Source organism: Phyllobates terribilis, unplaced genomic scaffold, assembly GCF_046119375.1.
Source record: "Phyllobates terribilis strain yellow unplaced genomic scaffold, ASM4611937v1 Scaffold_5__5_contigs__length_657084704, whole genome shotgun sequence".
Lineage (NCBI taxonomy): Eukaryota > Metazoa > Chordata > Amphibia > Anura > Dendrobatidae > Phyllobates > Phyllobates terribilis.
The window spans coordinates 253,433,315-253,460,014 of record NW_027362765.1 but is presented as its reverse complement, the minus strand read 5'-3'; the positions used below and the strand labels follow the sequence as shown (position 1 = coordinate 253,460,014).

General features: G+C 41.8%; 1 protein-coding gene across 4 annotated transcripts in view; it reads right to left on the bottom strand.

Annotated features, from left to right (window-relative positions):
- Positions 1-26,700, bottom strand: part of LLGL2 (LLGL scribble cell polarity complex component 2) — a 79,448-nt gene that overhangs the window by 21,762 nt on the left and 30,986 nt on the right. For 2 of the 4 annotated variants that reach the window (XM_073684055.1, XM_073684056.1), the window contains exons 2-12: positions 24,356-24,458; positions 12,644-12,741; positions 11,710-11,791; positions 10,983-11,098; positions 5,024-5,182; positions 4,782-4,944; positions 4,536-4,668; positions 4,400-4,454; positions 4,154-4,308; positions 2,067-2,284; positions 173-240 (exon numbers count right to left, since the gene is read on the bottom strand). In XM_073684055.1, the coding sequence (XP_073540156.1) occupies positions 173-240; positions 2,067-2,284; positions 4,154-4,308; positions 4,400-4,454; positions 4,536-4,668; positions 4,782-4,944; positions 5,024-5,182; positions 10,983-11,098; positions 11,710-11,791; positions 12,644-12,741; positions 24,356-24,430 (1,322 nt within the window). In that variant the 5' untranslated portion in view covers positions 24,431-24,458. Of the gene's footprint in view, positions 1-172; positions 241-2,066; positions 2,285-4,153; positions 4,309-4,399; positions 4,455-4,535; positions 4,669-4,781; positions 4,945-5,023; positions 5,183-10,982; positions 11,099-11,709; positions 11,792-12,643; positions 12,742-24,355; positions 24,459-24,678; positions 24,781-26,700 lie in introns of those variants that run through there. The other 2 variants (XM_073684053.1, XM_073684054.1) reach the window with 2 other exon arrangements.

Genomic DNA, 26,700 nt, shown 5'->3' with positions numbered 1-26,700 from the left:
GCCCTTATCCTAGTGTATGTTTGACTCATCCATGTATGTAAAACAGGGAAATTAGATTGTATGCTGTAATGAACTGGGACATATGAGCATAGTCACATTTTGCAAAACAGTACAGGAGAACATTTTGGATTTATATAAATAATGGTAGACGAAATGGAAATAAAACACTGACCCTGTTAACAGCAAATCCCTTTGTCTTGGTGCTTCTGCCAAGTTCACACCACCATCAACGGGCCATGCCTGTAATGAATGTACAACAGTCAACAAGAAGCAACTGATAAATAGTGTTTTAAAAGGAGTCTGTCAGCAGGTTTATTCCATGTCATGATGTGGGGGTGGAGACCCTGATTCCAGTGAGGTGTCACTTGCCAGGTTGTGTGTTTCAATAAAATCAGGGTTTTATCAGCAGGAGATTTTCACTACAGGATTAGGTGTTTTGTGCCTCCTAGTCAATTTGTTGTTTGTAACCCCGCCCCCACTACTGATTATACAGTGTATACAGAAAGCTGCTAATCAGTGGTGTGGGCGGGGTTATACAGAGATCAGCATTCCGAGCTCTGCTAGATCTGCAGCAGAAAAACTGTGATTGTATCAAAATGACAGCATGCAGACCAGCAAGTGACACATTGCTGGAATCCATGTCTCATCCCCAACATCATGCTGCTCTCAGATTGCATAGCAAAAACCTGGTGACTAATTAACTTCAAAGGGTGCCTAAATATGATATCAGACAGCCCACAAGAGGTAGCCTACTAAACACATGACAGCTAGGGTCCAAAAATAACACTGTGTCCAAAAACAAAAAGAACTGTAGTAAAGGGCAATGTTCACACGCTGCGTTTTTGCAGCGTTTTTTATGCAAATCTTCAGCTGCATTTTACAGTACCAGCAAAGTCTATGAGATTTCAGAAATCTCACGCACACACCCTGGTTTTTCTTCCTGACTGTCTTGTTAAAGAGCTGCATTTTTGCCAAATGTAGCATGTCACTCACAGCGTTTTCACAGCGTTTTTCACCCATTGAAAGCAAAAGGTAGTGCAAAAAAAGCAGCAAAAAAAATGCAGGTATCAGGTTTGCTGTGTTTTTGGTGCCAAAACCTGATGAAGTTGAATCAGGTTTTTTTCTGCACTAAACTATTAGCATGCACAAGAGACAAATGTACCCTAGCAATAAAAACAAGCAAAGCAAAAAAAACAAAGTTTATCTTTATTTACCCCCGTTGTAACATTTCAGCTCCAAGTGGAGCATTGTCTTTTAGTAATAATATTTTTTTAGCATGAAAAAGGGTTCGGTTCAGGCTGAAACTTTACATTATTGAATGAATAAAAAAAAAAACACTTTCTTATTGCTGTGAAAAGCCATTCTTCTGTTAACACTAGTTTATAGGAATAAATGATCAAGTTTCTGTTTACTTGCACTCCTTTAATTATCTACACAGTTTTGCTATGTTCGGGCATTGGGACAAATAAGATAAAAAAAGGTTATTGATTTTTTTCTCTCAAATTCTACTTGTTCTTCCCATTAGCCATCCCTAATTCAGATTAGATATGATATGCAGATGCATATTCCCAGATACACAGTTGACAGAGGTGAGGAGAAGCAGAGAAAGCTGTCCCCACAAGCATACAGCTGCTATTGCTCCTATTACTCAAGGATGTAGATTACTGCCGAAGCCCAAACAGAGGTGAAGTGTGCACATCGAGATCAAGGATTCCTGACAATGAAAAGACTCCATCTATCTTTTTCTAGAATCCTATTACCCAAACAGCACAATATTTTTAAATAGGAGCGCAGACCGGCTCCCACCTATGCGGTCCTCATATAGTCCAGTGGTCTGATGACAAATCTGCTGGGTACACAGAGGTGTTTTCCGCTTCCCCCACTCTTGCACAATGCACAGGAAAACTACTTGGGAACAAAGTGCAAGAGTCTATGTGGTTTACTCTTCCACATATACAATCAATAGCAGTTCCAGAATTGTGCCGAATCTAAAGAGAAATTACATATATGGCCAAATTAAATTTCCTGTGAGAACTATGGCCATACCCATGCAGAGCTCTCCTTACCATGCTGGAGTACTGGGTGTTCTGCTTTCTGCCTGCACTGATTATTCTATCCCACAGCTTCAGTGGAATAGATGAGATATGGTAAGAACAAGTGATTGCCGAGCAGTGTAAGGAAACCAGGTAAGGGCACTGAATTACTGGCCAGCCAGGTGTCTGAAGATCAATGGCCACAAGCTCTTCTTCGGCAAGGATGAGGAGGGCACGTGGGTCATCATAGTCTGGATACAAAATCATGTTCATATTTGTAAACACAAACATATTACACAAGCTTAGAAAATTAATACTGCTCGCTTTCATGAAAAACTGCAACACTTGTCTATGAGCTATGCGAGATACTGCATCTTAGTAACACTAACTTAAAGGGGTTGTCACCTACTTAGGACAACCCCTTCTTAATTTGTATATTTGCCCCCAGTAAACTAATAACACGTATACTTCTCTCCGAGAAGAACGGTGTCGGTACTGTCTCTCCCAGGGCTCGCTTAACATTCTTGCATCCCTGACCCTTGCAGCCAGTCAGCACTTGCTTCACTCTCCCCGCTGCTGATCTCTCACTTCCTCCGGATGTATGTGATATATCTTAAGACAGTGAGAATGTAGCCAGCACCGATTGGCCGCAGGGATTGCGTGATGTAACAATATCAAGGGAACCCTGGGAGAGACAGTGCCAACACCACTGGAACGGCGCCAGCACCAGAGGTGAGTACAAGTGTTATTTTACTTGGGGCAAACATACAGATTGAGAAAGGGTGTCAGAGTGGTGGACAACCCCTTTAAAAAGGAATATGTCATCACATTTATGCTGCCCGAACCACAAGCATGGATCAGACACTGGCTTTGTGATTACAGCCAGGCATGTTCTACTTTCAAACCATGCCACATTTCAGATTACACAATATTTAGACACTTTTCAATGCGTCTCCCTGCCCCACTCCAGTTGACTGACAGGTGTCTTTGTATGTGTGAATATAGGGAGAGATCTGTCAGTCAAACATTTTGGGACATGGAGAAGACTGTTGGGGACCAGCCTCAGACAGTCCCCCGGCCGGCTTTTCAAGGTATGTGTACTCTGAAACACCACAGCTCAAGAGCAAAACATACATGGCTGTAATCGCACAGCCACAACAATGTCCATCGTTCGGGCAGCAAAAATCTGTGGATAGTTTCATTTTAAGTAACAGTCGACAGACATCAGCAGTACTGTCTTCTAATCTTTTTCACATGGACCATTGGCCCGTGTTGAAATTGCTGGTGTGCACAGGTAAACCGATTATTGGGCATACTGACAGCACACTGAACCAAAAATACACCAGTATCGACTTGGCGATGCAGAATTTGTTAAGGAATTGCTTCACATTTTAACTCATGCATTGCAAAGGGTAAAATTCCCAGGAAGAATTAACATGCTGTCAATTTAAAATTTGCACTGCATGACGATTTCTACACAGAATTTTTTTTTTTTTGTATGCATTTTCCTATTTTTGGAAAACTGAACCCTAACTCTCGGTCCAGTGCCAGCATCTGCATTTTGGCTGCAGCGACGGCATCACCGCTGCAGCCAGTAACTGAGCTCGGCAGCTCATTCAGTCAATAGCAGAGCCACTGAGCACAGCGATTGGCAGTAGCGGTGAGCAGCACTTTTCTAAAAGTAGAAAAACCTTTTAGAATAATGAGGTTATACAAACCCCAACTGATTAAGGATTTTAAATTTTATCTACATGTCTTCACTAGTGATGATAACAAGTGCTCGTTACTCGAGTTTGCCTCGGGTGCTTGGGTATGCACCAAGTATGATAGGTGCTCAAGTGACATGTTAGAGTCCCCGCGGCCGCATTTTTCACGGCTGTTAGCCACAAAACATGCAGGGATTGCCCGTGTTTGTCAGGCAATCCCCGCATGTTTTGTGACTGTCTAACAGCCACGGGTACTCAAACATGTCACTCAAGCACCAGTGATAATCTGTGCATACTCAAGCACCCTAGGCAAACTCAAGAAACGAGCGCTTGTGCTCATCCCTGGTCTTCTTATTCCTGCTCCCCATTTTTCTACTAAATCCCCCAAAAATCCCAATACGATCTTTTACTTACCAGCTGAGGGATCAGAGTTACAGATTACCAAATGATCAATTATCCTAGAAGTGAAGTCAAATGCTATTTGTTGGCTACCATGGACAACAGAGATGCTGTGCCTGTCTCCGTAACTTGCCATTGGCATGCCACCTTGGAACACAATATATGATGACCTAAAAAAAGCAAGAAGCCATTAACAAGACTGGAAAGCCAGAGCCGAACAATAAGGTCAAGAATTTCAGTTCCACAATTGAAACTTCTTACCCTCTGCGTGATGTCAGCCAAGTTATTTTACAAATTGCTTTACAGCGGAAAGGACCTAGGAAGAAAAACAAGAATTAGTGCCAATAGGATTAGAATGGGCAGCAGAAATAGCTATCTTTTTTTTTGACTGACTTACCATATGGCACTTTAGTCTCCATGGGAGACTGTTGTATAGGTTCATCGGCCGCTTCCCACTGACTGTATCCACCATCATTGTGACAGCTTATAATTTGCTGTGCGTCTCGGCACCAGAAAATATTTTCCAGTTGCTAAGAGAGAAGTAAATAATTAGAAAAGTCCAAAGGAACAGAATGTAAGCTGTTCTGGTACACTAGAAACATATAATGTACACATTAAGCATATTGACCCCTCTAGCGGATACCTGGGTGCCAAGGAATTGCTGCACGCTGCGTCCAGTTCTTACATCCCAAATCATCATAAGTCCACGACTATAGCCAATCAGGATTTGGTCTGGGTTCTTTGGATGCTGCTGCAAAGCTTCCACAGACTCAAAAGGTCGTCTGTTAGCATACTCATTTGGGAGACTGTGGGTAAATGAGAAATCGGATGAGAAAAATCCTCAAAGGTTTAATACAGCAATTCAAACTGAACAGCGTTGCTCACCCCTGCAAGGCGATATCATGCCCAATTGTTTTCTCCTCCAGTACTTGCAAGGATGGTAGTGTAAGGGTAAAAACACTGCCTCCTTCTGTGCCCACATACAACCGTTCTCCAGATGAGTGTGCAAGGAGCACCTTAATTTGGGTTAGACTAGGAGGTGCCCTGTTAACATAGGAACGACAATATTTACATCAAATTTAGATATGAATACCATGAACATTGTGAGTGCAAGAAAATGGAAGCGACCGGAAACTATATCATTGTTCAATATTACAGGATTTTCACATTATACATGAAAATATACGTATGGCAAGTTTATGATCTCACATGTACTACAACTAGATAAAAACCCTCGTAGATTCATTTTAGGGAAACAGTCAGATTTTCTGATATGTCTGTTTCAGTAACTATTTGTATTCTGCATAAAATAATTAAAAATAGTTGGTGGAGGGCTTAGATTCCATACACCTTCCCCTGGACCACCTAAAATTCCCAGGGGACTGGAAAAGAAGAAAGTCAGCCAGGCCGTTCCTATATATCTGAACAGCCGATAAATCTCTCATAGAAAAAGCCTGTAATGAAACAGTCCCCCTCATCCTGTCTACATCTATATAGGCAAATGAAAGCAGTCCACTCACTGGAGAACATAATGGTCTTCCTCTTCAACATCCTGGACAAATTTGTGCAGACCTGGGACCCCTGGGGTGTCTATGACTCCACAACAACTTCCCAGAAGCCTGATGGGATTCATGACCATAAAACCTCTCTCCTTGATCCCCTTTTCTCCTAATTTCCCCCTCATTTTTTAACCCTTGTCTTGTGGTATGTACCCCACCTTCTCCCCCTTTTTACTTATTAAAAATTGAATTGTACATGTAATTGAGGGTTCAAATACATGATTCAAGTAAAAAAGCAATTATGAAGCTTTTTTTGGTTAAAACTCTTCTCTGTGGTGTTCCCCAGTTATTCCCCATATAAATAAGAAATGTCATAGAACGTTAGAGTTGGACGGGACCTCCAGGGTCATCGTGTCCTACCCCCTGCTCAATGCAGGATTCACTAAACCATCTCAGACAGATGTCTGTGTTTAATAGGGACACTAGGCTGGACAGACATCTAAACTATACTCCGTCCATTACTTGCTAGGCTCACTCCTCTACTTATTGTCACTTATGGGATTGTACTGTATAGCTTGTAGAACAGGACAGGCTGGTTTTTAATGCCAGTCTAAACTTGCCCATGGCTGGCAAACAAACAGTCCAGCCAGGATCACCAAGGAAGGTATGAGACAGAGGTCAGGCTACACATCTGCTAAGAAACAGCAGACCTCGTACTATACTATATTTTTGCTCCTCTTAAATGTTTGAATACCTTAACAACTCAGTGCTACAATTACCCTGGTCATTCTGACAGTCAGTGCTGACAGTGTCACTTTGTAGGGACACTCCCTTTTGGCAAGAAGATTGGAATCTCTACTATTCATGATGGCACCCCGTCCAGAATCTTCCTCTACGTGCTGACGGCTAACTGACCCATTTGGCCTGCTAATCATTAGTAAAAATGACTGGTCTAAGTTCTCATTGAAGCCTCATCTTTTAAATTCATTAAAGGGAATTGTCTCATACTCTCCAATGGGTAAAAATGCACATTCCTTGTAAAAATCAGCAAATTTACAATTTACTTTTTATTAAAAAATCCCCTTTATTCTCGAGAAGGTAGGAATTAAATCTTATAGTTTACTTCTCGTAGCTTAGTTACCAGCCACCTGTGCAGTCCATCAGTGGTGGCAAGGAGTGCAGCGCTTACAAGTTGTTTGCTACAGAGCTTGGTATCTAGGGGTAACATTTCTCCTTGTGGAGAGCAACATGTTAAGCAGGTCACGGTGAGGAGACTTTTAAAGTCACAGTGCTCCTCTAGGAAATATGCAAATGGTCTCTTCAGAGAGGAAGAGGACCAGAACTCTAGTGCCACCTACAGGAAGTAGCAATCCTAGAAGTCAATAGTGACCCTTTAACGAGCCTTATCATATGACTTAGGATATAAGCCAGAACCTCAATTTGCAGACAGTGTGTTTCGGGGTACTGCCCCTCGTCAGTGCAAAGTGTGAGTTCTGGTTTGGCTGGATGAGAGGAGTCACACCAGTATCTAGGGGTAACATTTCTCCTTGCGGAGAGCGACATGTTAAGCATGACACGGTGAAGAGACTTAAGGCCCCGTCACACTAAGCGACACTACAGCGATCCTGACAACGATACGACCTGTCAGGGATCGTTGCTGCGTCGCTATGTGGCCGCTGGTGAGATGTCAAACAGTCAGATCTTCCCAACGACGCAGCAGTGATGCAGCGACCCGTAACGATGTATAACGATGCACGCCTATGTGTTTCTGTGTCTGAGTCGTCAACAAGGTCGTTGGTAAGGTGTCAAACACACTGATACATGCTACCCAGCGGGGCCGAAACGATCAAACAAATGTCCAGACCATTCCGACACGACCAGCGATCTCACAGCAGGGGCCTGGTCGCTGCTAAGTGTCAAACGTAGCGAGATCGCTGCTGAGGTCGCTGTTGCGTCACAAAACTTGTGACTCAGTAGCGATCTCGCTTAGTGTGACGGGGGCTTTAAAGCAGTAATGCTCCTCTGGGAAACATGCAAATTGTCTCTTCAGAGAGGAAGAGGACCAGAACTCTAGTGCCACCTACTTGCAAACACGACTCTGAAGCTGGACAGTTCACTGGATCCAGACAGCTTCAGTGCCTTTGCACTTAGCCAATGCTACAGAAGTAAAACTGCCTTTGCTTGCATCATCAGAGAGCACACAATTTGGGCCAGCAGCTCAACTGTGGTGCTGGTCTGGACTAATTCATCAGGTGCACAAGCAGGAAGATGGGATACAGGAGAATGAAACCCATTGAAAGACAAGCAACCCATCTAGGCTTAAAGGGGTATTCCCATATGAATAGTTTATGGCACAAATAGGGATACCTGACGATAGGCAGCAGCTCGCTTTCACAGGAGTTACAGAAATAATATAGCACAGCTCACTTAGATGTTTCCGTAGCCCGGTTCACCTCAGCCATGAATTTCTGAAGTGTGAATACTCCTTTAACCATCAGTGACCAAGCCCCATGTTTCAAATCTGACATGTCATTTTATGTGGTAATAGTTCTGGAATGCTTTTACATATCCCAGTGAATCAAAGGTTATTCTCGTGATAGTGGTACATTTACGTTGATATGTTGTGTGTTCTTCCCATGTTTGTGTGAGTTTCCTCCGGGTTCTCCGGATTTCTCCCACACTCCAGAGACATACTGGTTGGGGCTCACAATCTACATTCCCAATGGGGACAGTAACGATGATGTCTATAAATTGTCTGAATTGTAAAGCGCTGCGGAATATGTTGGCGCTATCTAAATAATAATAATCTTTTTATTATTATTCTACCGGGTATTTGATGAAAATTTTGTAATTCTAAAACCTTACCTGGTTTTAAACACACATATCAGACAAAAAAAGTTAATTATTTCCCATCTACTTTGTCATTATTTTTCAAACTTTGTTTTTTTTGGTTAGGGTATTCAAAAAGTTAAAAGTTTAATAGAACTTTTTTTTTTCCTTTAAAAGGAAATTTACAAAACTTTGTTTTTTTTCAGGGACCTATTCAGTTTTGATTTAACTGAGGGGCTTATATATTGAAAAACCCTCCAAAAGTGATACCATTTTAAAATCCCGCATCCTTCAAAGTATTCAAACTTGCTGTCAGAAAGTAGTTTGCATTAATTCCTGTGAAGCATCTAAAGGATTAACAAATTGAACTGAAAATTTACATTTTTTCCACTAAAGTCAGTGAAAATGCTGTCACTAAAGAAGCTCTCCCATTAAAGTGTTAATCTGCTTAATATATTACAGTCATATTATATAGCACTGTGTACTTACAAATGCTCATTTTGCCTTCCTACCCAGTTAATTCTTCTGCTTTCCATTAGGTCTATGACATCACATGATTAATAACAGACTAGTTGAAACCTTCTGTCTAGAAACAGGAAGTCACTTTTCCCTGCATGAGTCATCATTACAACTACAATTCGACTTCACTGCAAAGTCCCTGGCTGGGGTGAGAGGAGCAGTTGGGTCAGGAGGTGAAGAGGGGATGGAACTTAGAAGGCTTCAGCTAGTCTGTTTTTAATCACGTGAAGTCATTGGCCTAATGAAAAAGAGAAGAATTAACTGGGTAGAAAGGCAAAATGAGCAATAGTAAGTACACAGTGCTGTATAATATGACTATTATATTAAGAGGATAAAAACTTTGATGGGAGTGCCTCTTTAAGGGGTTAGATAACCTACAAAGCAGGGCTGTGGAGTTGGTAAGCCAAACCATCGACTGAGACTTCTCAATTTCCCTGACTCCACAGCACTGCCTCACTACTGAGCATGTACATAAAGTGCAGCACAGATTCATCTCACTGCCTCACTACTGAGCATGTACATAAAGTGCAGCACAGGTTCATCTCACTGCCTCACTACTGAGCGTGTACATAAAGTGCAGCACAGATTCATCTCACTGCCTCACTACTGAGCATGTACATAAAGTGCAGCACAGATTCATCTCACTGCCTCACTACTGAGCGTGTACATAAAGTGCAGCACAGATTCATCTCACTGCCTCACTACTGAGCGTGTAAAGTGCAGCACAGATTCATCTCACTGCCTCACTACTGAGCGTGTACATAAAGTGCAGCACAGATTCATCTCACTGCCTCACTACTGAGCATGTACATAAAGTGCAGCACAGATTCATCTCACTGCCTCACTACTGAGCGTGTACATAAAGTGCAGCACAGATTCATCTCACTGCCTCACTACTGAGCGTGTACATAAAGTGCAGCACAGATTCATCTCACTGCCTCACTACTGAGCGTGTACATAAAGTGCAGCACAGATTCATCTCAACTAAAAGCCTAGATCCTTGGATCAGGAACAGACATTTATAGGACATTTCATAACTTTCCCAAATTCTTATGAAAACATTTACAGCACATCCTGCATTGTACTACTGTACCCAATTTGACATTATATATATATTTTTAGGAGTCAGAGTGGGTCAATTTTATACCGACTCCACAGCCCTGCTTCAAAGACACACGAGACACTTTGCAAGTAGCGCAGTTAATTTTACAAATTCCTCTTGTTCTCATTTTTAATGTGCAATATCCAACAGGGCCCATAACGGACTGTGAAATATGCTCAGAATGCAACTACTGCTCTATTCTCTATGGACACTATTTGTTCTATGGTGCCATCTTGCAAAAACAATTTAAACTACAGCAGACCGTTTACCTTGGCATTATAAGATGCCAGGTTGCCGAGCACATAAGCTGGCACAGACATTCATTCATATGCAAAGCAGATAAGCCAGTGTTTACACATAAGGTTAGGTAGCTGAGCCCAAAGCAGGCAGAGGCAAAGCAGGAGCCGGCAGATGGAGCAGTGGTTGCCTTTGGGTGACTGGCCACTGAAACAACTCCTATAAATTTATGACCGAGAGGCACGGAACGACAGCTACCTCAACTCAGGCACTCGGAGCTTAATGCAATGAATGGAAATTCACATGACCATTCCGCGACGCATTTGTGACCAGTTTAGTCGTAGTCTGGGGCCCAGCTACTGTCTTTGTTCAGATTTAGAGCTGCTATGTCAGTTCTTTTCTTTTACAGGGGGGTGCAAACAACAGTAAAGCTATTCAGAAGATCTCATTTATGTGTGAACTCCAAGATCCAGTTACAGAATATAGAGTCCCAAAGTAAGGAAACTATTTGAGAGGAGTCAAGTCATTACAATCTGAAAGGCAGCTGAAATGTCATGTTTTTTATTGAGACGAAAAAATATCTAGAAAAAAAAAAAAAAAAAAAGCCCATAAAAATGTCAGGAACAATGACATCGTGAGGGATCTGGTCTGTACTCACCCAGGCGGTCCTCGGAGGGTGAACTTCTTCTCCTCCTGCAGCTCAGACACGCCATCTTGCTGCCTCAGTGACCATAGGTGGAGGCTGTTGTCATCCAGCAGTGTGATGAGTTGGCACTATGAATAAATGTCATACCATCCCATAAACCTTGTGTAAACCCAATGTGGTGGGACATAGCACACCAGATTTATACAATATGGGAGTCAGGGTAGAAAAGTTTAAAGTAAGCGGAGGTCACATGGAAGAAATGGAGAGGACTTTTAGAGCATTCTATATTATCCTGGAGCATTTATTTTATTTCCCAATACTAAACCCAGACTACCAGAATAATATGTTTGGGAGAGGGGGTTGATCTTGGGCTGTGTTGTGTTCCTTCCTACCCCCTTGAAGTGTCCATCCCACATGCTTCTACACTGCCCCTCTGCTGTCAGGAAGTTAGGCATTAGAACAATATTGACAGAAGCTACAAGGGTCTCATCCGAGAAAAAAACGGTCCGATTATTCTGATTAGAGTTGCATCAGTTTTTCACGGACGAAAAAAAAAATATATATATACATCAGACATGTGCACAGTCCCACTATCATACTGTAGGTACGAGTGCTATCTGTGAAAACCCCGGATAACACTCGGACGAGAAAAATCGGTCAGATGCTTGAGCCCCAACATTGATGATCACAGGTAACCCTGACGTGAGGTTTGGCCAAATCATAAACACAAATATCTCACCTGGTTTGGAACAAAGCTGATCTTTATCACTGCATTATTTTGTTCATGTAAATTCATGAACTCCACTCCAGGGGAGCCATATCTGGTGTAAACATGGGCTAAGAAAATATCGGGTTGAAATGAGAGGCAATCTAAGCAATACATTCCTTTTTTATGGTGTTGTCTCCAGACAGACATTTAGGACACATTAGAAGGACAAGCTTAGGTCCTCATTCATCATCGCTTTTACACCTGGTTTTTTTTGCCTAGTTGTGTGAACAATTTTTTTTTTTTTGTGTATGCATTTTTCACAATGCTTTATTCTATTTGCACCTCCTTTAAGTCTATTTTATGTGTTTTTGCTTGTTTTCCGCTTTGTGGGTGGAGTTTAGCAATTACAGATGTTTTTGGATAATTCTTTACAAATTCTTAACATTTGGCTTAACTCCACTACAGCTCCCTCCCTAGTGTTTTTCTGTTTGTTTTTTTAAAGTACGCCGCATTTTTTGGCACAATTTTTGCAAAATTTTGTAAAAATGTGCTCATAAAAAAAAGTTCAAAACAAGCAATTAACACATTTTTACTTTGAGTTAAATTCATGAATAGTGTGCGCCATTTTGAAGAATTTGGCACAGAAAATGCCAACGAATACCACAAGACAAAGAAAAAGTGACTTAAAAAACAAACAAACACGCAAAAGATTAATCAGGGTCATGATGTCTAGTAGAACTGCATCTCATCTATCTCCAGAATGGGTAAGTGTGAATGGCTGTACTAAAAACTCCAATAGACAGGCAACTGTCAAAATGGGGGTCGTGGACACCCCCTTTCTAGAGATAGGCGAGACACATCGTTATAGACATTTATGGCATAATGTGTGGATATGCCATAAATGTCAGTGGTGAGAATCTCTGTAAACACCAATATGGACATGACTAGAATGGTCAAAGGATACACTTTGATGGCTCCAGAGCGAGTCCCAATCGCCATGAGCCGTAAAGAGTCACTAAACCCCAGGGCACTTGGTTGGTGAGGAAATCCATGTTCAACGGTCTGCAAAAAAATAAGGGTACAAAGAAAGATGTTATGTGAACAAAGGATCAAAAACATCAAACATTAGAAAAAAAAATATTGGAAGGAAAGGCTTGCTTTCTAGTTTATACAATAGGACACATGGACAGGGCTGGTCTTCATAGGAGACTACATCTAAGGGTAGGGTACACAACATCTTTTTCAGGGAGTCTGTACAGTAACCCTCCTGAAAACTTGCTAAATAAACTCTCAAAAGAATGAACATATTCACTGCAATGTAAAAATGACTTCCTATTCATATGTTCATACTCTTGGGCATCTTTTAACCGCTTCAGGTTTCCAAAGCCACAAAATGGTTTGAAGAGGAGACCTGACTATCCTTCAAGCAGGTCACCATTTTATCCATACATAAAGAACAAAAACACGACAGCTACAAGGCCACCGCAAAAACAACCAGACAGATGCTTCAGAACAAAAAAAAAAAAAAAAAGACTGTCGGCGTTTTCCTCTTGCAGAACTCAACGGGTATGCCAGCATCTAAAAGACATTGTGTGTACATACCTAATGGTTACTGTACAGTCTGTTAGTACGTTTGGATGTGAACAAGGTGGACAGGTAGTCTGATACATTAGCTCTCTATTATCAAAAAGGGTGCTACGATTACCGCATTGTAAGGGGAGTGAGCATCTATTTTATCAGTGCGAGACCAAAAGGTAACCCTGAAGGAGCTGCAGAGTTCCCAAGCAGAGACAGGAGTATCTGTCCATACGACCACAATAAGCCATACACTCCATAGAGGTGGCCTTTATGGAAGAGTGGCCAGAAACAAGCCTTTACTTACACGCAAAAACTGTAAGCCTCGTTTTGAGTTTGCCAAAAGACATGTGGGAGACTCCCCAAATGTGTGGAGGAAGGTGCTGTGGTCAGATGAGACCAAAACTGAACTTTTTGGCCACCAAGGTAAACATTATGTCTGGCGCCAAACCAACAAATCTAATCAACCCAAGAACACCATCCCCACAGTGAAACATGTTGGTGGCAGCATCATACTATGGGAATATTTTTCGGCAGAAGGTACAGGGAAAATTGTCCGCATCAAGGGGAAGATGGATGGTGCGAAATACAGGGATATTCTTGAACAAAACCTGTTTCAGTCTGTAAGTGATTTGAGACTGGGACAGAGGTTCATCTTCCAACAAGACAATGACCCAAAGCATACAGCTAAAGCAACACTAGAGTGATTTAAGGGGAAATGTATAAATATTTTGGAGTGGCCTGGTCAAATCCCAGACCTTAATCCAGTTGAGAATCTGTGGTCAGACTTGAAAATTGCTGTTCAGCAGAGGAAAGCTTCTAACTTGAAGGAGCTGGAGCAGTTTTGCCTTGAGGAATGGGCAAAAATCCCAATGGCAAGATGAGGAAAGTGCATAGAGACTTATCCAAAGCAACTTGAAGCTGTAATTGCTGCAAAAAGAGGCTCAACAAAGTACTGACTTCTGGGGAGGGGGGGGGGGGGTGAATAGTTATGCACACTGAAGTTTTCAGTTATTTTGTCCTATTTGCATCACAATAAAATGAAAAACAAAATGTTCACACATGTAGGCATGTTCTTTACATGAACTGATGAAAACCCTCAAAAAAAAAAGTGAAATACCGTGTAGTGAAGTAGCAAACCACAAAAAGTGCCAAGTGGGGTCGGGAGGGGGGGGGGGGTGTGAATACTTTCACAAGCATACAATATAATAAAAATACACACACATACACACACTATATGGGGGTGAAATAAGTATTGAACACGACTGCAGTTTACAGAGTAAATGTATTTCTAAAGCTGCTTTTGACATGAAATTCTCAACAGATGTCGGTAACAACCCATCCAATCCACACAGGCAAAAAAATCAAGCCATAGATATCCATAAATTAAGTTATGTGTAATAATGAGAAATTACATAGGGAAAAAGTATTAAATAAATTTCAGTAAGCGTGTTCAATACTTCGTACAAAAGCCTTTGGTTTGTGATGACCGCTTCAAGATGCTTCCTGTATGGAGAAACTAGTTGCATGTATTGCTCAGATGTGATTTGGGCCCATTCTCCACACACTCTTCAAATCCTGAAGGTTTTGTGGGCTCCTTCTATGAACTCTGAGCTATAGTTCCTTCCATAAATTTTTTATTGGATTAAGGTCAGGTGATTGGCTGGGCCATTGTAGCAGCCTTATTTTCTATGAAACCAAATGAGAGTTTCCTTGTCTGTGTGTTTGGGACCATTGTCTTGCTGAACTGTCCACCCTCGTTTCATCTTCATCATCTTGGTAGATGGCAGCAGATAGCAGATTTTTATCAAGAATATATCGGTACATTCATTCTTCCTTTAAAAGGTAACCTGTCAGGTCCCCCATGCCCTCCAACCCAGCAGCATTCACATTTGTATGACTAAATTCCCCGCCTTTCTAGCCCTTTATAACATTATTCAGTTAAATAAAGGTAACAAAAAACATTTATAAAAAGGTCCCCTTTCCTATGCTAATTAGGGCTTTGATAGTCTATGGGTCCTTAGTTTCCCCAGACTAGTCAGCCTTCTTTCCAGGTTATCACGCCTCTGTGGGCATGATAACAATTTGTACAAGCCGGCGTTACCACCAGCTCAAGTAAATCTCGCGCATCGACGCGCCACTCATTTCGGCAGTGTCGCTGCACATCTGTAGCCAGGTGTACATTTCCCAGCTACGGAGACGCTCTGCGCATGAACGGACGCCATCTTCTGAACTTCCGGCCAAGCGCAGGGCGCTTCTGAAGCCTGGAAGCGTACAACCGGCTACAGAGTAGCAGTGACGCTGCTGAAATGAGCGGCGCTCATAAGCAAGATTTGCATGAGCTGGTGAGGACACCAGCTCGTGAAATTTATGTTGTCACGGGTATGATAACATAGAAAGAGTTTCCCCAGACTAGTCAGCCCTAACACCCCATCGACTAGTCAAAACCCTAACTAGCATAGGAAAAGGGGACCTTATAAATGTTTATAAAACATTTATTTAACTGAATAGGACTGGATAGGCAGGGATTTTAGTCATACAAAAGGTGAATGCTGCTGGTTTTGAGGACATGGGGGACTGGACAGGTTCCCTTTAATTACATGAAGTTGGCCAGTGCCATATGCTGAAAAACAGCCCCACACCATGATGTTCCCACTTCCAAACTTACCTCTTGGTATGGTGTTTGAACATATGGTATCCAAAGACCTCAATTTTGATCTCATCTGACCAGACTATATTCTCTCAGTATTTCATAGGTTTGTCTAAATGTTGTAGAGCAAACACGCTTTTTGTTCAGCAATGGAGTCTTGCATAATGAGCATACATACAGGCCATGGAGGTTGAGTGCATTACTTATTGTTTTCTTTGAAACAATTGTACCTGCTGATTCCAAGTCTTTCTGTAGCTCTCCACAGGTGGTCCCTGACTCTTGGACAACTCTTCTGATAATTCCATTCACGCCTCTGTCTGAAATATTGTGAGGAGCGACTGGTCGTGGCCAGATTATGGTGATATTATATTCTTTCCACTTCCGGGATATGGCCCCCAACAGTGCTCACTGGGACCTTCGGTAGTTTAGAAATTCTTCTATAACCAATGCCATGAGTTCGTTTTGCAACAATAAGGTTGTGGAGGTTTTGATACTGCTCAATGGTTTTCCCCATCATGAGAGGTTTCTTGAGTGGTACCTTGGTAAGGAGATTTTTTTTTATAGGCCCTCAGATGAATCAGCTGATATTTTTCACTTCAGTGGCAGGATTGCCTTCTAATTACTGATCGATTACAGCTGGTGTCATAACCTTCCATGGTTTTTTGCCCCCCTCTTTTTCATGTATTCAATACATTTTGCCGGTGTCATTTCTCATTATTAAACATAGTTTATACTAAATATACATGTGTGGATCTTTAAAATGGTGTTAAAGCTTGGATTATTACAATGACCATACACTTTATGGAAATGTAGTATACGTGTATATAAGTAAAGAGGATGACAGAACAAAATAACTGCACACATATTGGAAAATAGGAAATCCTAGCTCAGTATCCGCTTTGTACCCAGCTGTGAGTTAAGAATTTACATGTCTCTATAAGAGTCCCATGATCTCTGAGCGATTATCTACAGGAATCTTGGTAAAGTGGATTATAGGAACTAAAACATCAATACGAGCTTAACTGGGACTACAGAAAAAGAAAGTCTATAAGCCCATGAGTTGGCAAAGGAGCGTGGGAAAAATTATAGTGGATATTCTGCTCTCTGCAAGGTTTTAGCTCTTTTCTAAGTGACGTGTAATTCAACCAGCACAGACTGACATCATCCCTCCTGCACAATAATAAGTGGTTTGTGCTCTGGTTGTGATTAGTGATGACTGCCCTGTAACGCTTTAATGAGACGGATTCAGCATTAGTGACACATTTTGCAAGACTCACCCAACCGGTTTATCTGGAACAGTAATTTTAATATAAACGTCTGAAACTGTAATAAGGTGGGCCAGGGATACAGTACTGAAATAATGATGACCCTGGCGTACCTGAACTCTCAGGGGATGGGATCCCACTCCCTGATGGCACATACTTCTCTAATTTTTGAATACACATACACCTTAATTTTCCCAGGATTTCTGGCTACAGTGACGAGAGGAATTTTTATCTTTTCAGTTGGATGTGTCCATGAGTTTCCACAACCCCAGCTCCCTGTTCGTGGGGAGCCAAACTTTTGACTACGCCTCATGGTTCTTGCGGTAGTGGCAGACCAGCCAGACGTACTCTCCTCTCTAAGCTTTGGCGAAGATAAGACATAGATCCCCTACTTACTCAGGTCCTCTTAGCTTGAAGAATTAGCAAAAAGTTTACAGGGGTTTTTGAAGAGCATTTGCATTATTTCTCAATTGAAATGTTAGAAAACCACATTTGACAAGATTTCATTCCCTAAACTGCTCTGGAAGAAAATGGACGTGTGCATTTTTTACTTTTGTACTTGTTTTATGGTGTTAGGCTTTGTTCTCACTTGTTTAAAATATTTAAAGCCTCAGTTCTGCATACCACCCATCGTAGGGAGTAAAATAAAAATACTGAATCAGTTATGGAACATGTAATACATACATGACCGATACATGGGGCAGCACAGGGGCTCAGTGGTCAGCACTGTTGGCTTTGCAGCACTGGGGTCCTGGGTTCAAGGACAATATCTGCAAGGAGTTTGTATGTTCTCCCCGTGTTAGCGTGGGTTTCCTCCGGGTTCTCCAGTTTTCCAAAGACATCGTGATAGGAAAATTAAATTGTGAGCCTCATTGGAGACTGATGAAAAGGTCTGTGAAGCACGGTGTAATATGCCTGAATGGGGACAGCAATGAGGAGCTATATACCGTAACTGAGTAAAATAAATAAATACACCATCTATGCCACCAATGGATTTTTTATTCTAACTGAATTTTGGCAATACCTGGAAATACACTAGGTAGTGGGTTTACCTGCCAAAAATAACCCTCTATAGTCATGTGGTCATTACTTGATAGGCTACCTATTCTATATATACCATAATTTTCAGGATTGTGACTGATCTTGGTTATTTCATACTTCAGAAACAGGACAGGCTGGTTTTTAATGCCAGTCTAAACTTGCCCATGACTGGCAAACCAACTGTGCACTCATACTGAGGCTCTCCTACTCTTGGAAGAAATAGCTGTTGGCCGAACAAGAGTTCAGCCAATAGCTACTAATGAGTATGGTGTAAGGCTCATTTTGGTATAAGGGTCAGTTAACCCCTTAATGACCAGAGCATTTTCCGTTTTCATTTTTTGCACCCCTTCTTTCCAGAGCCAGAACCTTTTTTTATTTTTTGTTCAATATGGCCATGTGAGGGCTTATTTTTTGAGCACTGGTCTGATGTTTTTATTGATACCATTTTGGGGTAGATCCGATGTTTTGATTGCCTGTTATTGCAATGTTGCAGTGGCCCAAAAAAATGTAATTCGGGCATTTGGAATTTTTTTCTCGTTACACCTTTTTCCGATCAGATTAATTATTTTTTTATATTGATAGATCGCGCGATACCAAATATGTGTATGTGGGGTTTTCTCTTTTATTTTGAATGGGGCAATTTAAACTTTTACATTTTTTTAATATTTTTAAAAACATTTATTTTACACTTTTTGCATGCTTCAATAGTCTTCATAGGAGACTAGAAGCAGCAGCTGTCCAATCGCCTCTGCTACATACAGCTGATGAGCAGATCGCCTGTATGTAGCAGATTTGCTCACTGGCTATGAGCGCCGACCACTGGGTGGTGCTCATTGCAAGCGAGACATGACAAACACAGGGGTCTGCTGCAGACCCAGGGTTGTCATGCCCACGCATCAGTGACCCACGATCACGTTACGGGGTCACCGATGGGCGGGGCTAATGCCGGGCTTCTGGCGGAGCGCTGTTAAATGCCGCTGTCAGAGATTGACAGCGGCATTTAACTGGTTAACAGCCGCGGGTGGATCGCGATTCCACCTGCGGCTGTTGCGGGCACATGTCAGCTGTAAGAATCAGCTGACATGTGCCCGATTCAGTGCGGGCTCAACGCCGGAGCCCCCCGCTGAATCGGCCTTTCCGACGTGGTGCGTACTATTACTGACCACATCGGAAAGGGGTTAAGAGAAGGATATTTTCAGTCAGTGTACAGTCAGTGTTCCCAATGGACTGCACACAGACCAATTAAAGTCAATGGGAATTTCACATGGAAGCATCACTCTTCCTTTTGGGGAATGAGCATCTCTTCTTAAAAGTGTGTTGAATGGCCAACCGCACTACATATGAATCTCAGTCATGTTGGCAATTTGAGAAAGTCACATTGAGAAATGACAAGCTTGTTTGGCAATTACATGGTCATCATCATTTTCTCACTGGCAGTTTAGCAATCTGTACTATATACTCATTCTGCTCTTGCTGTATTGGATATCCGCTTTCTTTGTCTTCCTTGTGAGCCTGAGATAATTAAGTTTATACATAGCAGCCAATCTGAGGAGGCAGAGCTGCAAGGGGGAGGGACAGCCTAAACCAATGAGGAGACAGGAGGTGCGTCTCAGACTACCACAGACTTCATATAGACATCGTAGATTATCTGTAGTCAGAGATTACATCTCTGCCCTAAAAGGGGTTTTCCTCACAAACAAAAGTACATTTTAATCAACAGATCTTGGAATAATAATAATTTACACAATTGGATGCGTTTAAAAAAAATGTTCCTGAGCTGAGATAATCTTATAAATGTGCCTCTGATCATACCACATCTCCTGGGCAGAGGAGGAAGAAAAAAAAAAAAAAGTATACAGACAGTACAGCACAGGATCACAACTGATTCTTTCTTTGAAGTAAAACATTGTTTAAAAACAGACATGGAAATGTTTTACCTCACAGAAAGAATCAGCTGTGATCCCGTGCTGTAATGTCTGTATACTCTTTTGTGTCCTCCCCTGCCCAGGAGATGTGGTATGATCAGACCATGGCCCTGTGTGGTCAGACACAACCATTACCCAGTACACAGCAGGGGCACATTTATAAGATTAAATAAAATGTTCCTGTGCTCAGATAAACACATCCAATTGTTGAGGTTATTATTCTAAAATCTATTGATTAAAATTAACTTTTGTTTGTGGGAAAACCCCTTTAATGCAGTTTATATAAAAAGCAGTAAGAGCTAAGAAAAATAAATAGAATCATTTTTTAGCTAATTTTAGCTCTTAACAATTCACAAAAAAAAGATCAGTGATGTCTGAGTATTTGTAAACCTTTATACATAGGGAATATATTATCTGCCCACATTTAATGTATACATGAATAATAAATGTGTTTGTGTTGGCAGACATGAAACTCCTGGAACGTCCCTGTGGATAAAGGGACTTTTTCTGATAATAACACTGTACCAAGGATTTACTATTTATGGACAACAATACACTCACATGACATAGTTATTTAGGTTCACCAAAGCTTAACGTCCACTGTATATTTATGTGACAATTACTTCTGGATATAATCTCCCTGTTCTCTTTGCTATAAATGAGTTGCTCCAGTTTCTCAGGAATCCTTAGTAAAGATTTCTCATGGGACCATAAACACTGAAGCATGGCTGCTTTCCTCTGACACACAATAACCCGAGGCAGGTTGCCTGCACACCGTAAACTAGGCCATTATCATTTCTTGTCCGGAGCCTGCAATGTCGACCCAATTGGGGTACATCCACATGGTGCTTTTCTGAAGAGTTTTCTTTCCTGCGTGAAAAACGCAACTGTTGGAGGAAATATGTTGTGTACACTATGTGAAATTTTGATGCGATTTTCAGGCATTTTTATATGCATTTAAACGAATGGCTATGTGTAAAAAAAAATGTGAATGAGATTTTATTAAAAAAAACAGCATTTTGCTGCTGCTGTGAAATGTTGCTGTGTGAACATAGCCTTCCTGTTCTCTTGGCTTAACCCCTTAAGCCCCGGAGCATTTTTTGTTTTTGCATTTTCGTTTTTGCTCCCCTTGTTCCCAGAGCCATAGCGTTTTTATTTTTTGGTCAATATGGCCATGTGAGGGCTTATTTTTTGCGGGACGAGTTGTACTTTTCAACGCCATTACTAGTTTTATCATATCCTGTACGGGAAAACGGGAAAAAAATTCCAAGTGCGGTAAAATTGCAAAAAAAGTGCAATACCACAGTTGTTTTTTACCATGTTCACTGAATGCTAAAACTGACCTGCCCTTCTTATTCTACAGGTCATTACGAGTTCATAGACACCAAACATGTATAGGTTCTTTTATATTTAAGTGGTGAAAAAAAATTCCAAAATTTGGTTAAAAAAAAAAATAAAAAAATAGCGCCATTTTCTAAGACCCGTAGCGTCTCCATTTTTCGTGATCTGGGGCTGGTTGATGGCTTATTTTTTGCGTGCCAGGCTGACGTTTTTATTGATAACATTTGGGGTAGATCCGATGTTTTGATCGCCCGTTATTGCATTTTATTGCAATTTTGCGGCGACCAAAAAACGTAATTCTGGCGTTTAGAATTTTTTTCTCGCTACGCCGTTTACCGATCGGAATAATTCTTTTTTTATATTGATAGATCGGGCGATTCCAAATATGTGTATGTGGGGTTTTTTTTTATATATATTTTATTTTGAATGGGGCGAAAGGGGGGGTGATTTAAACTTATATTTTTTTATTTATTTTTTTTATTTTTAAAAACTTTTTTTTTTTTACTTTTTGCATGCTTCTATATTCTCCATAGGAGACTAGAAGCAGCAACTATCCGATCGCCTCTGCTACATACAGGGGACGAGCAGGTCCCCTGCATGCAGCAGAAGTGGTCCTGTGCTATGAGCGCCGACCACTAGGTGGCGCTCATAGCGACAAGATCATGACAACCACAGGCGTCTGCTGCAGACCCTGGGTTGTCATGCACGCCCATCGGCGACCCGCGATCACGTGACGGGGTCGCCGGGGCTTATGACACGCTACCCGGAAGCGTGCGTTAAATGCTGCTGTCGGAGATTGACAGCAGCATTTAACTGGTTAACAGCCGCGGGTGGATCGCGATTCCACCCGCGGCTGTTGCGGGCACATGTCAGCTGTAAGAATCAGCTGACATGTGCTCCGTTCAGTGAGGGCTCAGCGCAGCAGCCCTCACTGAACGGAGGGTACGCAAATATGCGTACTAATACGTCCCCGGTAAGTAAGGGGTTAAAGGGGTTTTCCCATGAACAAAAGTTAATTTTTATCAGTAGTTCTTGGAATAATAATAACTTCCACAATTGGATGTGTTTAAATATAATGTTCCTGTGCTGAGATAATCTTATAAATGTGCCCCTGCTGTGTACTGTGTAATGGCTGTGTCTGACCGTGCTGGAACATGATCTGAACATACCACATCTCCTGGGCAGGGGAGGAAGCAAAAGAGTTATTCTTCCTTTGAAGTAAACAGGCAGGGATAGGTTTTAGCTCACAAAAAGAATCAGCTGGGATCCCATGCTGTAATGTCGGTATACTCTTTTGCTTCCTCCCTTGCCCAGGAGTTGTGGTATGATCAGACCATGTTCCTGCACGGTGAAGCACAGCCATTACACAGTACACAGCAGGGGAACATTTATAAGATTATCTCAGCACAGGAACAATACAGTAATCGTAGAAGTTATTATGATTCCAAGATCTATCGATTAAAATGAACTTTTGTTCATGGGAAAACCCCTTTAAGGCCTGAAAACATGTAAATAATCTTTGAGAGGAAGCTGCAGATGTGTCAGGTATAATCACACATCACACTGGTAACTCCTCCTTCATGTATAATAAGCTCTGGAGTCATCTTCCAGGCAGCGTCCTCCCCAGAGCCTGGAAGAGATCATTTATATAAAGTGATAAAAGATGATTTATCCACAACAATACATCTGATATGAGACATACAGGCATCACTCTCCTCAGCAGTCTATAGCCTACATGCCAATATTAATAGTTTAGATGGGATCGTGTCACCACTTTTGACCTTTTAAATTAGTAAACACAATGGTTTTAACCTCCACATATTTCTCTTAATTTTCAGTAGGAAATGGTTTTGTTAGTTATAAAATGCTTCTTAAAGCACTACTTCAGTGTTTTTTTTTCCCAGAGCTGGAGTGGCTCTTTAAATGTAAGCCCTCTTCCCCCGTTCTTGGACTCTCCTTCCAGCAGCTTCACCGCTTACCGACACTGCTCTGTTCCTGCGGCGACATCTTGTGCCCGTAACTTCAGACTGGCCAGAAGTCAGATGTTATGTCATCTCAATGCAATTCCGAGAGCCAGAACAAGGCTCTCATAGACTTGTATTGAAAAGGGACCTCTGCGCCGCTCCATGCAACACAGAAGCTGCCGGCAGGTCATTTTTTGCCGGAGACCAATGGGAGTGACGCTGGAAAAAGGATGAAGGTGGCGGCAGGCAAGTTTGAGACAAGGGTCAGAGAAATTCAATTTAAAGCACCACTCCAGTGGTGCATTAAAAAAATTTAAAAAAAAAACACCGGAGTGGTGCTTTAAAGAGGACCAGTTAGCTCTCCTAATAGGTCTGGATTTCCAATAAATAAGCAATTACAGAGCTTTTGTTCTTAGCACTGATTTCAGTGGGAGGAGAAAAAGTCTGACAAAATGGGACTGTGCAAATACTTTATTGACAAAGAAATGAAGCCCCTAGTGGTCAATTTCTTCATATATTTCCAGGAGGAACAACGGAGTGATGACACAATGCAAAGCTCTTAAAAAAAAAAATAATAAAAATCCAAAAACCGATATTGCGCTGTGAATAAAATGATTTACTAAGACACGAGATGACAGTACGGTTTAAAGAGGATTAACCTATGAGGTTTTATGATGTGGCTCTCTGCTGTATTACCATCATTCATGTGTGAACAAGAAATCCATTTTTTAGCTGAGAGTTGAAGCAGCAGATGGTCACAGTGTGGCACAAGAAATAAATAATTCATATAATGAAATATAGGAAGACAGCCATAACAGAGGACAATCCCGCCATGTACACATACATGTCGCAGTCTGCCAGACCGCGTCTGATACCCTAGGAATGAAGCCCTGCCGAGTATTAATCCCACGTCACCTTGTTAAACTGGAACAGGTCCCTTTTCAGTCTCTCCCTCACAGAGTCTTGACCAGACCTTAGGAAGCGTTTCATTTCTGCAGCGCCCGAGCTCAGCGACACCCTGAAAATCCAACACAGACAAATGAAAAATCTCCACGATGGATGCAGAACTAAGATCATGGAATTATTACTAATTATTATACAACCACAACTGACAATACAAGCATTGGTAAAGCCATGGATGAATCAGGTCAGCGCCATTAGGGTCATGGGTGCTGCCATTGAGAATTACAGACAGATGCCCAAACGATGCCCAGTAATGAATAAACACTTTTACACACATGGCACACGTCGACAGCCCTCGGGGAAATCGGATGTATTTTCAGAGGAAGGTTCGGCTGGATTTGGAGGCTACACATGCAGTATAGCATATAGAGCTGGCTGCTGAATGTGTTAATCATTAACCTACAGACAGCTGCACACCCGGACCTTTACCCCGAGCCCTGGAGACAGGGACTAGAGATATTACCACTTCACTAACCTGTCTTTTCCAGACAGAACACATTGTTTTCAGCCATTATGAATATTACAAGCATCACTTTATGAGCAGAGCATTTCCTCTGTGCGAGCAGAGGTTGTTGCATGTAGCTTCCTCCATTGATCTCTGCACAGATTACTGCATGAATAAAAAACAAAGCAGTAGCCGACAGCCATTGTGGCCCCCTGCGCTCATGTCTGTTGGGAAACATGAAGGCGGATGAGTCAAAGCAGCCGAGCTCCATACGAAGCAACAGGCTGTGGAGCACATCCAGGATGAGGAAGACTTCCCAATACAGAGAGGATGATATTCTAGCCACCAGGATAAACTGGTGCACCACTTTGATATAAAAAACACACTACCTGCCTTGACATTATTATTTCACTGGTTTGCAAAATACATGGTTCTGCTTTTTTTTTTTCCTCTCTTCACATGTTGCATGTCTTGTCTTCATTACTTTAAAAAGGTAACCAGTTAACAAGAAAATGGAATTTACCTGTAGACATAGTGGTAATCTGTCATTTAATACCCTTTTAAATATATGGGACAGTCTAACCAGATTTTAGGCTGCAGGGAGAAAATAAAGTTATATCCTCCCTGCAGCCGCTCACTTCAAATAATCTGGGTAACGTCAGGGCTAAGTTAGTGTGCTGTAAACACTGCTGCTGCTCCATGATTGATATCTTGGGCCCCCTTCACACGTCCTGGTGATTCCGATACTGGAAAAACCAATACTGGTGAGATCCGTGGTCCATGTCCGTGTGCTATCAGTGTGACACGTATGGAATGAAATGCAGCATAGAAATTTAAGAGTGTTATGTATTAAAGATGTTCAAAGATAGAGATAGATAACGACAAGGATCATAGATAGATAAATCGATAGATCGACGCAGCAGTGACATCTGTAAAATTATCGCAGTTCACAGGCCAGCTCACACAGAGGTTACAGTGAGAGCCGCTACCTGTGACCGGCGGTAACCCTTAATTAAATCACCACTCATCACTGCAGCTGCATTCTCATGCTACTGTCATTGTGTTCTGGCAGCCGCACTGAGTGGTCACATTACGGATGTCACCGCTCAGAATGGATGTAGCAGAGTTGGTGATTGTCATGAGACGTGGGATGGATTTCATGGAGGACCACTTTGGATTATTTTTTTGGGGGGATAACGTAATAAATGGGTAAAAAAGGGTCAGGGAGTGATTTTTATAATTAAAGGATTTTTCTGCGTGTGTGCGTGCGTTTATTACTTTTGACAGCGGAGATAGTAATGGGGGTGTCTTATAGATGCCTCTCCATTACTAACCACTGGGCTTGATGCCAGCTGACATTACCCAGCTAATATCAATCCCAAAACCATTACCTCGCTTGCCAACGCACCAGGGCAAGAGGGAAGAGTCGAGGCAAAGCACTAGAATTGGCGCATCTAATTGATGCTGAGCGGCTGAGGGGTGGTGTTATTAATCTGGGAGAGGGCCAATATCCATGGCCCCTTCCCAGCCCATTAAGATCAGCCCGCAGCTGTCTGTTTAGCCTTTGCTGGTTATTAAAAAAAGGGAGATTCAACAATTTTTTTAAGGTCTCCTTTTTTAATAACTAGTAAAGGCTACACAGCCAGATGTGAGCAGTTATTAATAGGCTGGGAACCTTTAGGGGTATTGGCACCTTCCCAAAATAACATCAGCCCCCAGCTATCTGCTTTCCCTCAGCTGGATATTAAAAATAAGGCGGAACCACACGCTTTTTTTTTTTTTTTGTATTTATTTATTACATACTATTCACAGATAGCAGGTGCTGACTGCAACTCTCATTAGAGTCGCCAGG